This window comes from Eriocheir sinensis, chromosome 31, assembly GCF_024679095.1.
Source record: "Eriocheir sinensis breed Jianghai 21 chromosome 31, ASM2467909v1, whole genome shotgun sequence".
In the NCBI taxonomy this organism is placed as follows: domain Eukaryota; kingdom Metazoa; phylum Arthropoda; class Malacostraca; order Decapoda; family Varunidae; genus Eriocheir; species Eriocheir sinensis.
In genome coordinates this window covers 4,409,226-4,423,299 of record NC_066539.1, presented here as the reverse complement: position 1 = coordinate 4,423,299, position 14,074 = coordinate 4,409,226, and the positions used below count along the sequence as shown (strand labels likewise).

The 14,074-nt window shown below is 43.2% G+C and overlaps 1 protein-coding gene and 1 long non-coding RNA gene across 3 annotated transcripts in view; one reads left to right on the top strand and one right to left on the bottom strand.

Moving 5' to 3' along the window:
- The window catches only part of LOC127005825 (phosphatidylserine decarboxylase proenzyme, mitochondrial-like), a 28,047-nt gene extending 18,236 nt beyond the window's left edge, over window positions 1-9,811 (bottom strand). Inside the window, exon 1 of one of the 2 annotated variants that reach the window (XM_050874996.1) lies at window positions 9,514-9,811. In XM_050874996.1, the coding sequence (XP_050730953.1) occupies window positions 9,514-9,610 (97 nt within the window). In that variant the 5' untranslated portion in view covers window positions 9,611-9,811. The remainder of the gene's footprint in view (window positions 1-9,513) is intronic. The other variant, XM_050874997.1, reaches the window with a different exon arrangement.
- On the top strand, window positions 1,498-3,763 carry LOC127005827 (uncharacterized). The gene is made up of 2 exons (XR_007758940.1): window positions 1,498-3,459; window positions 3,612-3,763. It is a non-coding gene; the product is annotated as an uncharacterized LOC127005827 (long non-coding RNA).
- Window positions 9,812-14,074: the final 4,263 nt, after the last annotated feature.

The following is a 14,074-nucleotide window of genomic DNA, read 5'->3' as shown; positions in this document are numbered from 1 at the left end:
AGTATCGCAATCAGACATCTAAAACAGCTTCCTTCCCGTACGCTTCCCTCAGCATCAGGTAGACAGGCTGGGGTGGGATATTGCCTTGTGTGTGTGTGTGTGTGTGTGTGTGTGTGTGTGTTTGCTTCCTCTATTGATTTAAAGGTTAGTTAACAAGGTCACCCCCATAGATACTGGTGGTGGTGGTGGTGGTGATAGTGGTGGTGATGGTGGTGGTGATGGTGGTGGTGGTGGTGGTGCTGTTGTAACCACTGCTACTGCTTCTATACTGCTACTGCTTCTACTGGTGTCTGGTGTTACTACTACTACTGCTACTACTACTACTACTGCTACTACTACTACTACTACTACTATTACAACTACTACTACTGATCGTGTTGCTACTGTTATAACTTTAAAATGCATTGCCTAGGGGAACACACACACACACACACACACACACACACACACACACACACACCGTTTTCCTCTCCCGCTCACAAGTAGCCGATGGCGTAACCCGGCCAACACGAGACAAACAGAACATACGAGTACACACCATTTCCTGAAACATCCTCTCTTACGAAATTAGAGGATAAAACGCGGTTGTCGACCTGACTGAGATAGGGTTCAACATCATTCGGTTGGATCTTATAGACTGTACCTCGTTTCAACCTCAGGAGCATGGGATTTATATATACATTAGCAAACCAAGTGATCATATTGCAAAGGCGTAAAGTAAGAGCCTCGAAAAAGTGTGGATAAGGTAAAATTTGTCCCCGATTACAAAACTTAAAAGAATGACGTCTCCTCTCTCCTCCTACCCTTTCTTAGCTTCAATCTCATACGTAAAGAATCATAAGTGATCTAAAGCCAGCAATATAGTTTTAAAAGCCTAGATCAACGTGTAGCTTTGCATTAGTACGTTTCTTCCTCTGCCACTCCTTCACTCGCCTCTTCCTCCTCACTTCCCGCCCTTTACCTTCAATATCAAGTGCAAGGTATTTATAAACATCGACCCACGTGTTTGTAAGGCCAGCGTCTTGTGTAGCGTAGAACCAGATATACTTTCACCTATTGTACTTAGACGGGTTACCTCTTGTTCCCTAGCAGTTCTTCTAGCTTAGGGTTCTTGTAAGGGACGTGTTTCCTAATTGCCAGGTGTTCCAAAGTCAGTGAGAGGAATTTTAGCTACTAGGCAACGTGTAGCTCAGTGATCTCCCTTGTTTATACCTGTACTTGCCTGCTCCTCCTCCTCCTTCACCTGCGAGTTACATCTAGCTGCCATTCCACCTATTTCCTTCCTACACCTGGAGGGGTTATTTAATTACATATTTATGAGCCACCCGTTAATTGGGTTACTTTAATAAATTAGCACCTACGGAAGAGAGAGAGAGAGAGAGAGAGAGAGAGAGAGAGAGAGTATAAACCCTCTCTCTCTCTCGTGTTGCAATGGTGTGTGTGTGTGTGTGTGTGTGTGTGTGTGTGTGTGTGTGTGTGTGTGTGTGTGTCCAGCTGACGTCGGTCCCGCCCGCAGAAAATCAATACAGAGTTGCGGTGACTAAAACGGAGAGAGAGAGAGAGAGAGAGAGAGAGAGAGAGAGAGAGAGAGAGAGAGAGAGAGAGAGAGAGAGAGAGAGAGATGGGGGCGGGGTAGTGGGTCTATCTCCACTTCCGTGTATCATTTTTTTTTTTAGAATTTCGTCCTCTTACTTTTTTCTTCCTCCTCTACCTCCTTATCCTCCTCCTCCTCACCCCCACCTCTCTCTCTCTCTCTCTCTCTCTCTCTCTCTCTCTCTCTCTCTCTCACACACACACACACACACACACACACACACACACCAGTGCACTTTCATCAACGGAGTGGCAACAACAAGAGGATGGCTCTTACATCAACGAAACCACACAATTAAACCTCATAAGCAAGCAAGTCGCTCTGTATGCATGCCTGTCTGTGTTTCTGAGGAGAGATGACCCTTCTATCAACTCTGCTACATGGAGGAATGATACTATATTCTCCTTGCAGATATATACGCGTACAAAGCCAGCAAGTCAAGAGGAGGCGCGTTCTAAGGGAGGACATGATCGGGTTTTGTATGTCAGCATCTCCGGTTATGGTGAGAAAAGTGTATATATAGCATACTCGTGTAAAGAGAAAAGGCGATCTTGTGTACCAGGCGACCCATTCTTCCCATCCTTCTCATCCTCCTCCCCCTCCTCCTCTTTTTCCTCCTCCTCTTTGTCTTCGTCTTCCGTCTTCCTCTTCCTCTTCCTCCTCCTTCTCCCAATGGCTGATATGTTTGATAAAGGGGTAAATCTGACTCCGTAGAAAATAATTATAAATGAAAAGTCAGCCCTTAACTTAAACTTGACCTCAAAAGACCCGTAAGAAAAATCGAGAGTATATGAAACGGTGTATAGCGACTAAAGATAATTTTTTTCGTTTGCTAGTGGCTTGTTTGAAATTATATATCTGCAATGTTCACCCTTGACTTCTTCATCTCATCTGACAAGGCAATGAAACATGACAAGATACGTAATTACATGATCCGGCAGCTTCTGTAAACGCCACTTGGGATAAGCTTGGGCGAGTGAACTTTTCGTGTGACTTGTCATCATCATCATACTCCCCAATTAGAGGTATGCTAATTCACAGACCTTTAAAACAATTTGAGAAAGATTAGACGTTGATAAATACCGACCAAAACGTTCAGACACAGTCATTACACAAGTGCGGAGATTTGCGGCAAGAACGTAATAACTGACGAAACCAGGCAGCGTAAGTTTGCTTTTTTTGGATCTTAATAAAAAAGAGACAAAGAGTGTACGCGTCTGTTACAGCTACTGGAAATACAGGGGAGGGAGCGAGCAGCGAGAGTACTGAGAGAAGGTCAAACCGTGTAGCGTACGTTTGCATCTCCGAGTCTTTAAAGAGGGAAAGATTGGACGCGTCTGCTGAAAGGGCCACAAGTAAGCAGGAAAAGAGTGCAACAGAGGTTATTTCAGGTATAAGGTAAGACAAGGTAAGGTAAGGAAGAGTAAGGTAAGATAAGGTAAGACAAGATAAGGTAAGGTAAGGTAAGATAGGGTGAAGTAAGATATAGAAAGATGATATTTGGTATGGGAAGGGAAAGGAAGGGAAAGGAAAGGGAAGGGAAGGGAAGAGAAGGAAAGTGAAGGAACGGGAAAGGAAGAGAAGGGAAAGGAAGGGAGGGGAAGGGAAGGGAGGAGAAGGAAAGCGAAGGAAAGGAAAGGCAAGGGAAGAGAAGGGAAAGGAAGGGATGAGGAGGGAAGGCTTAGCAAGGTGAGGTGATGTAATGTGAGGTAAGGTAAGGAAAGGTAGGGTGAGAAGCACGTGTCTATATGTGTGCCTTACTGAGCCTTTGAAGAAAAGAAGATTACACGTGTCTGTAAGGTAAAGTAAGGTAAGGGAAGATAAGAAAATGTAAACTTATGCAAGGTAAGGTGATGTAAGGTAAGGTGAATAAGATGAGATAGGGTAAATTAAGGAGAACGTATATGTGTGATTTCTGAGCCTTTGAAAAAAAGATTACACGTGTCTGTAAGGTAAATTAAAGTAATGTTAGATAAGAAAATGTAAACTTATGCAAGGTAAGGTGATGTGAGGTAAGGTGAATAAGGTGAGATAAAGTAAGGCAAGGAGAACGTCTATGCGTGTGATTTCTGAGCCTTTGAAGAAAAAAAGATTAAGGGATGTATTCTCAGACAGATCGGCGCCCTAGAACACATATTTGACAAGGCTTTCGTGGGGGTCTGAGGCATTCCCAGGGTTACTTTTATGACCCTGCTGATAGTTTGACCTTTCTTCTGTACACTGAAACTAAAAAAAGCCCTCATGAGAGCCGGATTAATTCCCTTTTTGACCTTTAGAAATAGATGATGTGAGAAGTGGAAGCGTCTGACATTACCGACATAAGTATCTGCAAGGTAAGGTAAGGTAAGGTAAGGTGAGGTAAATTAATGTGAACTAAGCTGAGGTAAGGTAGGGTGAGGTAAGGTAAGATAAGGTAAGGTAAGATAAGGTAAGGTAAGGTAAGATAAGATAAGGTAAGCTAATGTGAAGTGAGCTAAAGTAAGGTAAGGTAAGATGAGGTAAGGTAAGTTAAGATAAGGTAAGGTAAGGTAAGGGTGAGGAGAGATAAGGCGAGGCAAGGTAAAGTAAAAAAGAGGAGATAGAAATATATTAGGTGAGGTGAAGCAAGGTAAAATGAGGTAAGGTCAGGTAAGGTAAGGTAAGGTAAGGTAAGGTAAGGTAAGGTAAGGTAAGGTAAGGTGAGGTAAAGTGAGGTAAGGTAAGGTAAAGTAAGATAAGGTAAAGTAAGGTAAGGTAAGGTAAGGTGAGGTAAGGTAAGGTGAGGTAAGGTAAGGTAAGGTAAGGTAAGGTAAGGCGAGGTAAGCTAAGGTAAGATAATGTGAAGTGAGCTGAGGTAAGGTCAGGTAAAGTCAGGTAAGGTGAGGTAAGGTAAGGTAAGGTGAGGGGAACGTATATATGCGTGTGTTTCTGAGCCTTTAAAGACGAAAAGATTGTACATGTGTTAAAACGTGAGGGAAGGCGCCAAGACGAGGCTGAGCCCGGCTGCATCGATCACGGAGTCTGTCACGGGCGCCACCACCGCCACCACCACCACCTCCTCCCCCACCACCACCACCTCGGCATCCAGTGGGACTTTATCTTCTGTCGCAAAGGAGGGCACACGTTTGCGCCCTCCTTCTGTTTCTGTCCCTGTCTCTCTGTTTGTCTGAGTGTGTGTGCGTGGGTGCGTTTCTCTCTTATTAAAACCCAAACCTTTTCTTCAGCGATCTCTCAGTGCTGTCTCAAGGAGAGGTGAAGGAGTCTCATTAGATATTGTTTTATACACTCTCTCTCTCTCTCTCTCTCTCTCTCTCTCTCTCTCTCTCTCTCTCTCTCTCTCTCTCTCTCTCTCTCTCTCTCGTCTGACCCCCACACTATCGAGGTAAGGTCCCGTCTTTCCGCTGTCACCGGCGCACCTTTTCTTGCCTCTCGAATCACTTCACCTGAATTAATATACATTCATTCACCGCTGGATCGAACACTTCACCCGTCGCACCGTCATGTTTTCCTGCTGAGTGTGCTGTGAACATGCTGTAATAAGTGTAATTGTTGCTGTGGGCGCGACGTAATTTGTGGCGTTGAACACCCAGGATGGTCTATAACTCGCAATAGCCTTCGATGTGTGTTTTCGCGTGATATCGACCGTCCGTGCGGTCCTGTGTTGTGGACAGCCCGTAACTTATGACTGTTGTGTATCAACAAACCAATAAGTTTGCCACAATCATATACCATATTGTGCTGTAATAACGTGTCTAGTGTGTGTGATAACATGTTATGTTATGAAAACTCGTTCAGTGCATGTGTGTATTCAGAAACATCCGTCCTTGAAGCCCATAGTGCCACGCCTTTCAATTCCTCTGAGACTCCAATCCCTTCTGACCCATGCATACTCTTTGCTTAAATCAGCAACACGTACCCCGTCGACTTGACCTCAGGTGCAAGGCATACTCTGCCTCCCTCTTAATCACTGACTCCGAGCAACTGTCACGTTGACTCCATTTGCGCCAGCTCATCCCTAGATACAATCTCAGTGGCTTTGAAAGGGTTCATCGTGCTCCGGAATTTTTTCCTCCCACTTTCATACAGGTCGTTCGCCCGTCTGCAGGGTGTGCTTATTGAAACAGCACGTGGAAACAAGACTCCAGGAGCAAGACATAAGGCTGGCAGATGGCCAGAAGACCATCGAAATAACTCCCACTGTTGATGCCTTGCAGGACTTTAATTTGGCGAAGATTGGCATATCCTCTACTACCTCTGCACCTTCATCCACTAGCCCTCTACTTCAGTCTTTGCCAGCAACTGAAGATGCCTCGTTACAGGGGTGTACGAGAGGTACATACGGATATGTTCTCTCAAGAAACGCCGCCTCTGCGGAAAATTGATCGAATGTTTCAATATATTTCATGGCTTAATGACTTTATGAATGTGGACACATTCAAATTGTTTATGATCGATGTTGACACGTTTCGAACAAGAAGTAATGGCACAAACTTAATTTTAAATAAATATATTCAGACTACATTTTTTTCTTCACCATCGTTGTAAAATGATCATAGGGATCATAGGGTCTGTGTGGTTTGATCATTCTATGTAAATCTCTCTCTCTCTCTCTCTCTCTCTCTCTCTCTCTCTCTCTCTCTCTCTCTCTCTCTCTCTTCCCTTTTATGCAGAAATGACCGTCCATTCATCCTGCTTAGTCTCCCACATTTCTCGCCGCCGGTCAGGGGATGCGGCGGAGTGGTGGCGGCGGGACAGAGGGGGTGGGGTGGGGTGGGGAGTTACGCGTGGTTCGATTATGTAACGCAGGGAGGCTGTTGCTGGTGCTGATGCTGCTACTGATGACGATGCGGCACTACAGCCTACTACTACTACTACTACTACTACTACTGCTGCTACTACTACTACCACTACTAATACTACTGTGGCTATAATGAAGATTTTTTGTTAACCCTTGAAGATAAAAATAATGACAAGATAGCAGCTAAGTACCGTAAAATCAACCTTTCTAAATATTATGTGGAGTAGTTCATTGAAAAAACAAACCAAAACGAAAGAAAGAGTGGAGTTGATATTTACAGGAAGAAGAAAAAAATAAATGTGGTATATATATATGACGGAAAGGAAAAAATATTGTAAACACGGGAATTAAAATCATCACTTCCTTAAAATAGTAACTTGGCCCCCTAAAGCATAGTTAACTAACCCCCTTTTCATGGTAACTAGATCAAGAAATAGTAACCTAGCCCCCGCCCTTAAAATACTAACCTATTCCCCTTTGAATAGTAACCCTTGGTAGACCCTTAACCTACCCGCCCTAGAATGGTAACCTATCCCCTTTGTAAATGCGGTAACCAGACTCATTAAAATAGTTAACTAAACCTGACACGCCAAAGTAATGCGTGTAATAGCCGTTAAGTGGAAGAGTAAGTGGTGTAGAATCTCTCTCTCTCTCTCTCTCTCTCTCTCTCTCTCTCTCTCTCTCTCTCTCTCTCTCTCTCTCTCAATAGTTAACTAAACCTCATATGCCAAGGAAATGCGTAAAATAGTCGTAAAGTGGGAGAGGAAATGTGGGTAGATACTCTCTCTCTCTCTCTCTCTCTCTCTCTCTCTCTCTCTCTCTCTCTCTCTCTCTCTCTCTCTCTCAATAGCTAACTAAACCTCATATGCCAAGGAAATGCGTAAAATAGTCGTAAAGTGGGAGAGGAAATGTGGGTAGATTCTCTCTCTCTCTCTCTCTCTCTCTCTCTCTCTCTCTCTCTCTCTCTCTCTCTCTCTCTCTCTCTCTCTCTCTCTCTCGAGTCTCGACGCGGGAGAAGCGTTTCCTCTTTACACTCAGCTATTTAAAACCTGCGTGCATGCCTCTGATGACCTGCTGACCCTCTCCCGCCGTGCTCCTCCCTGCACCTCCACGTTTATTACATTATCATTATTTTCAACCGCCACAACCGCCACCACCACCCACCACACCCACTAGCCACCCACAATAAGACGCTCCTTCCCCCTCCTCTTCTTCCCTTACATAGATAGGCGTGACTATTTGCTCAGTATCTTTTAGGGGAGTCTAGGGTATTTCCATCAGTAAAAGAGCGCCAATGTTGTGCTATATACGAGGTTTATATCAATTATCAACTACTTGGAAGAATATAAAGGAGAAGTTGGAGACGTAATTTTTTGCACAAGGGTTTAATTAAAGGAAGTGACGGAACTATTTCAATAAGCACGATGGTTAGGGTTTATGGCGTCTAGGGATTGCATAGTGTTAGTTAGTTTCACAGTATTTACGACAAAGAAAAATAGGAGACGTGGCTACAGTTTGCACGCTACTGTTAATGAAGACGATACGTAGCTATATATATAAGAGAGTCTACTATTACGAAAGCATAAAGATTAACATAACTACCATTTCCACGACCCTGTAAAAACTAAACATATAAATACTTGCTCAAAGGTTCAGAGAGGTCAAAGAACTCTTTCAATAAGCATGTATGAGGAGGCTCTACGTAGTCTCGCGTTTGCATAATATGAGTTGCTTTCAAAGGATTCATAACAAAAAAAAATGGAACGCTATTGTCAAGGGGAGACGGAGGAAGATTGGAGTTCGCATAATATCAGTTGATTTCGAAGGATTTACGAGATGAAAAAGGGGACGATGCTATTATTTGTACTATATTGTTAAAGGGAGGAAGGGAGACAGTGGGGCTTGCCTAATGTTAGTTGGTTACGAAGGATTTACGACGTGAAAAAGGGGGCGTAGCTATTGTTTGTACTATATTGTTAAAGGGAGGAGGGGAGACAGTGGGGCTTGCCTAATGTTAGTTGGTTACGAAGGAATTACGACATGAAAAAGGGGACGTAACCATTGACTGCACAACACTCGAGGGGAGCCGCAGTGAGAGTCTGGGGCAGCGTTGCAAAATTGTCGTACTCATCGCATTTAATTTTCGTACTTGCTGACCGATAACAATAACAACAAAGAACGAAAAACATCAATATTCAACAGTTTTAGCACTAACTTTGATTTTCTCACGTTACTTGTGTAGGTACGAGAGTTTGAGGCATAAAAATAATAGAAAGGGTATGTGGTTAATACGATAACTTGGCAATGTAGGTCTGGGGTTTGTTCAATAACAGCTTGTTTGACAGACTTCACGACGGGGCAGTGGGGGAGACGTAGCTTATGAGACGCAAGTCACTCATCAGCAAAAAATAGACGATGACTCTCGGGTTTGTATAATCTCTCACGCTCCGCAGAATTTGTCATGGATGGCTGTTATCTCACTACACTATTCAATTTGCCTGTAAAAATTAATTATCTTTCTGGGTTACACTTGCGTAATATATACCTTAAAATTAATGACTCGATTTAATATTAAAAAAGGGTTATTTTTCTAAGTAAGGATATTCAGTGAGTGGTTATAAGGTCTGTTCAAATTATATATATAAAAAAAAAATCATTCATTACTTGTTGCTCAGACGGAAACACGCGGAATATTTTAACACACGGAACACAGAGCAAGTTAATAAAATGATAATAGTAACACACAGTAGAAGAAACCCCTACGCGAAACACACACACACACACACACACACACAGGTACACTCCCCGGTTCACTAACACCGCAAATCCAGGCGTTCTTACATATCACCTGTGTCGCACTTCACGTCCTATAGACTCCACTTGATAATGTTTTCCTCAGCAACACGTAAAACACAGACAACCACACTGGAGGAGAAGCAACAGTGATCGAGCAAACCGGCGTCTGTATGTCTGTGTCACCTCGCCGGCTTGACGGGACGGCAGGACAGCGCGCAGCAGCAGCATCCGTTCAATCTGTTATCCCGCATCACATCTCCCGCACACTATAATACCTTCCATTTTCCTTAAAGATACAGAGAAGATAGCAAGAAGAACAGCAGCAACACAACACAACACAACACACCTGTGAACGCGAGTATTATGGCAGACCAGAAGATAAACAATTTGTATCTTTTGACATGGGGAAATTTTATCCTCGGCGATGATGACGACGAAGCCATGGCCCTTGTGTGTGTGTATGTGGCTTGCTTGCTCAAACGGCGCTAGGCCCTGGGCATGTGTGTGTGGAGGTGGAGGGTTGTGCGTGTCGGGAGTGAGTGAGTGAGTCTGTGTGTGTGTATGTGTGTGTATGGCGGAGCTCTGTGAATCCCTCCCTCGCCTCCAACACACCGCCACAGACTAGGCGATGGAGCTGGCGGCATGCGCGAGCGTAGTGCCACTCAGAGCCAGCCCCGCCCCACCGCTGCTTCCCAGAGAGACCCATACGTGTCTCATTTAACTCTTCCAGCATAGCAAAGCATAAGCAAGAACCAGCATACATTTTTCAAGCTCAGTCACCCGTCAGGAGACCACCCCGTGCACCGGTCAGCCTGCCGTGAAGCCAAGCATGAGGGGAGGGCAGTGCACGGCATATTCTCACCTGGTAACTCGCCGTCTGACTGGAACATCGCGCGATGCGTGCGCAAGATGTGTCCGTTTTCTTCTTGTGGATAGCAATGATGCAACACGCATACTGCACTATTTCAACGAGAGAGAGAGAGAGAGAGAGAGAGAGAGAGAGAGAGAGAGAGAGAGAGATTTATAACAATGCAATAATTACGCAAATAAGACAAATAATTGAGTTTTTTTGCAAATGACGCGAACAAGTTCATCCAAGAGCAGCCTCTTACGATCATTTAATTATGTTATCCCATGGTAACGAGAGGAATCCTTCAAGTTTAAAGAGAACTTTGAGGACAGGCGAGCTGGGGCGGCGGGAGGGGCGGGGACAAGAGCACGGTGCCACGGCAAGCTGATAAGTGACACCCACACAACCTATTCCAGCCAACCCAGCTGTTGGCACCAATGACATCTCAAACACGCGTCCCATCCACCCACACACACGCGCTGAGGTCATTAAGGAGCTGACGAGAACAGTTGTACAAATGCATTTTTATGGTAATTTCGTCCAGGTGCATTTCTTGTTCTTCATCGTCATTACAATATCTTCAACCTTCGTCTGTTCCCTTATCCATGATGCTTGCCTCCTCCTCCTCCAAGTAATACTCCGCATTTTTTGCTCCCTTCTTCAAAGTGAGTCTGATGTAGTAGTAAGGAAGAGGGAGAGAAAGATGGCGTTCGAGTCAGAGGGAAAGGAAAACATTTTAATATTCTGAATCGTAACTATCAATTATTATATATTATTCGTCTGCACACATGGTCTGGAAAGTTAGTGAATACAGTTTCCATTGATAACTGTGTCATCATGTAAAAAAATTATGTCACATTCAAATACAGGTGTTAAAATTTATGGCATCATGATCACATAGTTTTCATGTTTTACGGATCTCATTTACATACGTGGAGGCGACACCACCTTCTCCTTCCTCTTTCTTCTTATTCTTCTCCTCTCTTTCTCTTCTTCCTCTTTCTCTTTCCCTCCCCTTTCTTTCCCTTCTCCCCTTTCCATTTACTCCTTTCCCCTTATCCCTCCTTTTTCTAAGCAAGAGGACATAAGAACATGAGGCAAAGGAGTCTGCAAGAACTGACTCAGCATTTCTAAACTCCCCCCCCCTCCCCTCCGTCTAACAACCCCCCAATATTGAATTTATTATAGTCTATTTCTTGTTTTTGAATGTGACACTCACCTGTATTGACTCACAAGCCTATTCCTAAACCATCACTCATTTCTGTTAACCCAATTTTTCTATGTCCCTGTTGAATCTGAATTTATCCAGTTTATTATACCCGCTTCGTGTCCTACCCAGTTCTCTTACCAACAACCTTGTTGTTGTCTTCCTCTCTTAAAGCCTTCATCCATTATCGTCTACTCTCCAATGTCCCCTCGATCCTCTAGAGAACTTCTAGAATGCAGTGTTAACTGTTTTGGAGTCTTTCCTATTTAAGAGTTTCAACCAGTCATCTATTCTTCATCCTCCCCTCCATTCTGAATATTCGATATCCATATGATTAGTAGGGTGACCAGACTAGACCACATATAGATAGTGATTCTGGGGTCTAATATAAATTGAATTTCAAAGAGGTTTTGAGAGGGACTTCTGTTGCTTATGCTCATGAAATAATCCCAGTACCCTATTAGCTCGATTTCTAGCTTGAATACATTGTGCCTTTGGACGGAGATCAGGCTGGCTCAGACCCCTCTCCTTCTCTCTTTCTACCTAGACCTTCTTTAAGAAATAAAGATAGAGTTATTAGAGTGTCAGTTTTTCCACCTACACTCAAATGCTGCACTTCCCTACCAATTCATCTTTATCCCTTCATCATATAATATAATCTGTTGAGTTATTCTGATGGAAAATAGTATAATCTGTCTCAATCTTACTGCACCGATCTTGGTATCATCTGCAAATTTACTAACATCACTACTAATTCACTGTGTCTAGTCATTGATATAAATAATAAACAAAAGTGGAAATAAATAACGAACCTCAGGACCCCCCCCCGTAACACCCCAGTCAGATCTTTATTTTACCATTGATCTTTGCTCTTTTGTGCTAATGCACCTTTTGCACGCCTTTGCTTCCAAAGTTTTTCCTCCAGTCTCTAATGAATTCAATTTTATCGGCAACGAACTTTGTCAGCTTTTTACTAAATCAAGATAAAATTACATCAGAATTTTTCATCTCTGTCAACCACCTCAATCATTTTATTACCAGATTTTAAAAGATTGGTGAGAGAGATACCTAAGCATGATGACCTTTGTGAACCATGACAGAGTCGTGTGAACCCATCTCTCTATGCCTCTCTAAATGCTCCCCTGGCTGACTCCAATATCTTTCTTTTATTATAACCGATGTTAATTATATGCGATGGTTGGAAGCAGCTTGACCTCTCCCCCTTTTAAAAATCGTCGTCACGTCACATTAGCTACTTTCCATAGGCTCGGCACATAGCCAGTATTTACCGACATCTTAAAGATGTCTTGCTGTCTCCTTTTGTTTTCTTTTCCCATCAATTTCTCATGAATTTTCCCTTCCCTTCCTTCCACTCTTTCTTCTTCCCTCAACCATTATTTATTCCCCTTCTTCCCCTCCCACCCTCCTCCTCCTTTCCATCCCTTTTTCTTATCTCTTCTCTTTCCATTAATCTTCCCCCTTCCCTCTTCTGTTTACAATATCCTTCTCTTCCCTTTCCCGATCCCTTCATTCATCATTCCCTCCTACTATTCCTTTCTCTTCCTCCTCCCCATTTCGTCTCCATCTCTCCCCTTCTGCTCCAGTATCTAAACCTTCCACGTCTCTGTCCTGCCGTAGCCTCATCCGTGTTATGGGTCAAGAGGCTGTTAGGATAAGATAATTTAATCGGCATTTTTAGAAACTCTGCATTAGTTTCCGTTTGTGTTATGATTAGCTTGCAAGATTTCACCCGCTATTGGAGAGGAATGGTAGAAGTTTGCTGGGTAGATGTATACAAATTTGAACGTCTTGTAGTGGTATTTATGAATGGTTTGGACGGAAAATGAAAGTTCAGGATTCATTATGGGGATTTTAGGCACGATTCAGGACCCTTTCAGTGTTTGGGTATGTTACGTATGTCGCTTCATCCCTTCTGCTTATCATTAGTAAAAAGAAACTCGAATCTAAGACGTATTTCCTTTTTTTTTCGTTTGGGTAAAAAAAATGTAAATAAATCTCAAGTAAATAAGGTTCAAGTGCCAATGTGACAGAGATAAGCACCGCCGGCACGCGCAGCTATAGCGTATGTCCCTACCTTTATCTGTACTATATAAGGTCAAGATCGAGTATATAAGGTAAAGGTCAAGTTGTTTATATTGATTGCATCTATATAGAATGGGGTCAGCGGCTCAGCATATACTAAGATCTTTCCCTTCAATAACTGCAATGGTTCCTTCACTTATATACTTCAGAATCATGCAATTTATCCCTCTGTGATGATCAATTCCGTTCCCCTATAACTATGATTCGACATGCTTTTGTTTTCGAACCAACAAAAACACATTTATCGTGAACGCCGTCTTATCTTCTCACGTCTTTTTACATCCCTTTTCACATCTTACCCCTTCCTTATCCCTTATCAACGGGAGTACTTAATGTAATGATGAAAAAACTGTGGTCAAAGGTCTCGTCGTACTATTTCCAACGAGTCCCGCTTCCCTCTCCCCTTCGCCTCACCTCTTTCAAATCGCCCCATCCCTGAGTTGTATCACCCGCCGCTCTTTATCGCTGTTACTATCATACAAGACAATCATTTTCCTGCATGACTCACATTTGGTTTCTCTTCTACTTTCTTAACCACTCTAATCATCATTATTATCACTGCTGACGATATACTTCTCAGAATGCGCGAAACTGCACGTGTCGCATGTTGATATTGCATTATGTACCTGCAGAATAAAAGGCATTCTCTCCCATTACTAAAGGGTTCAGAAACGGTTTAAGTTCAAGAAGAGCATTGGCAAAAACTGAGTCACGAACATGGATGAGTGAAGCAAATGAAGGAGATTA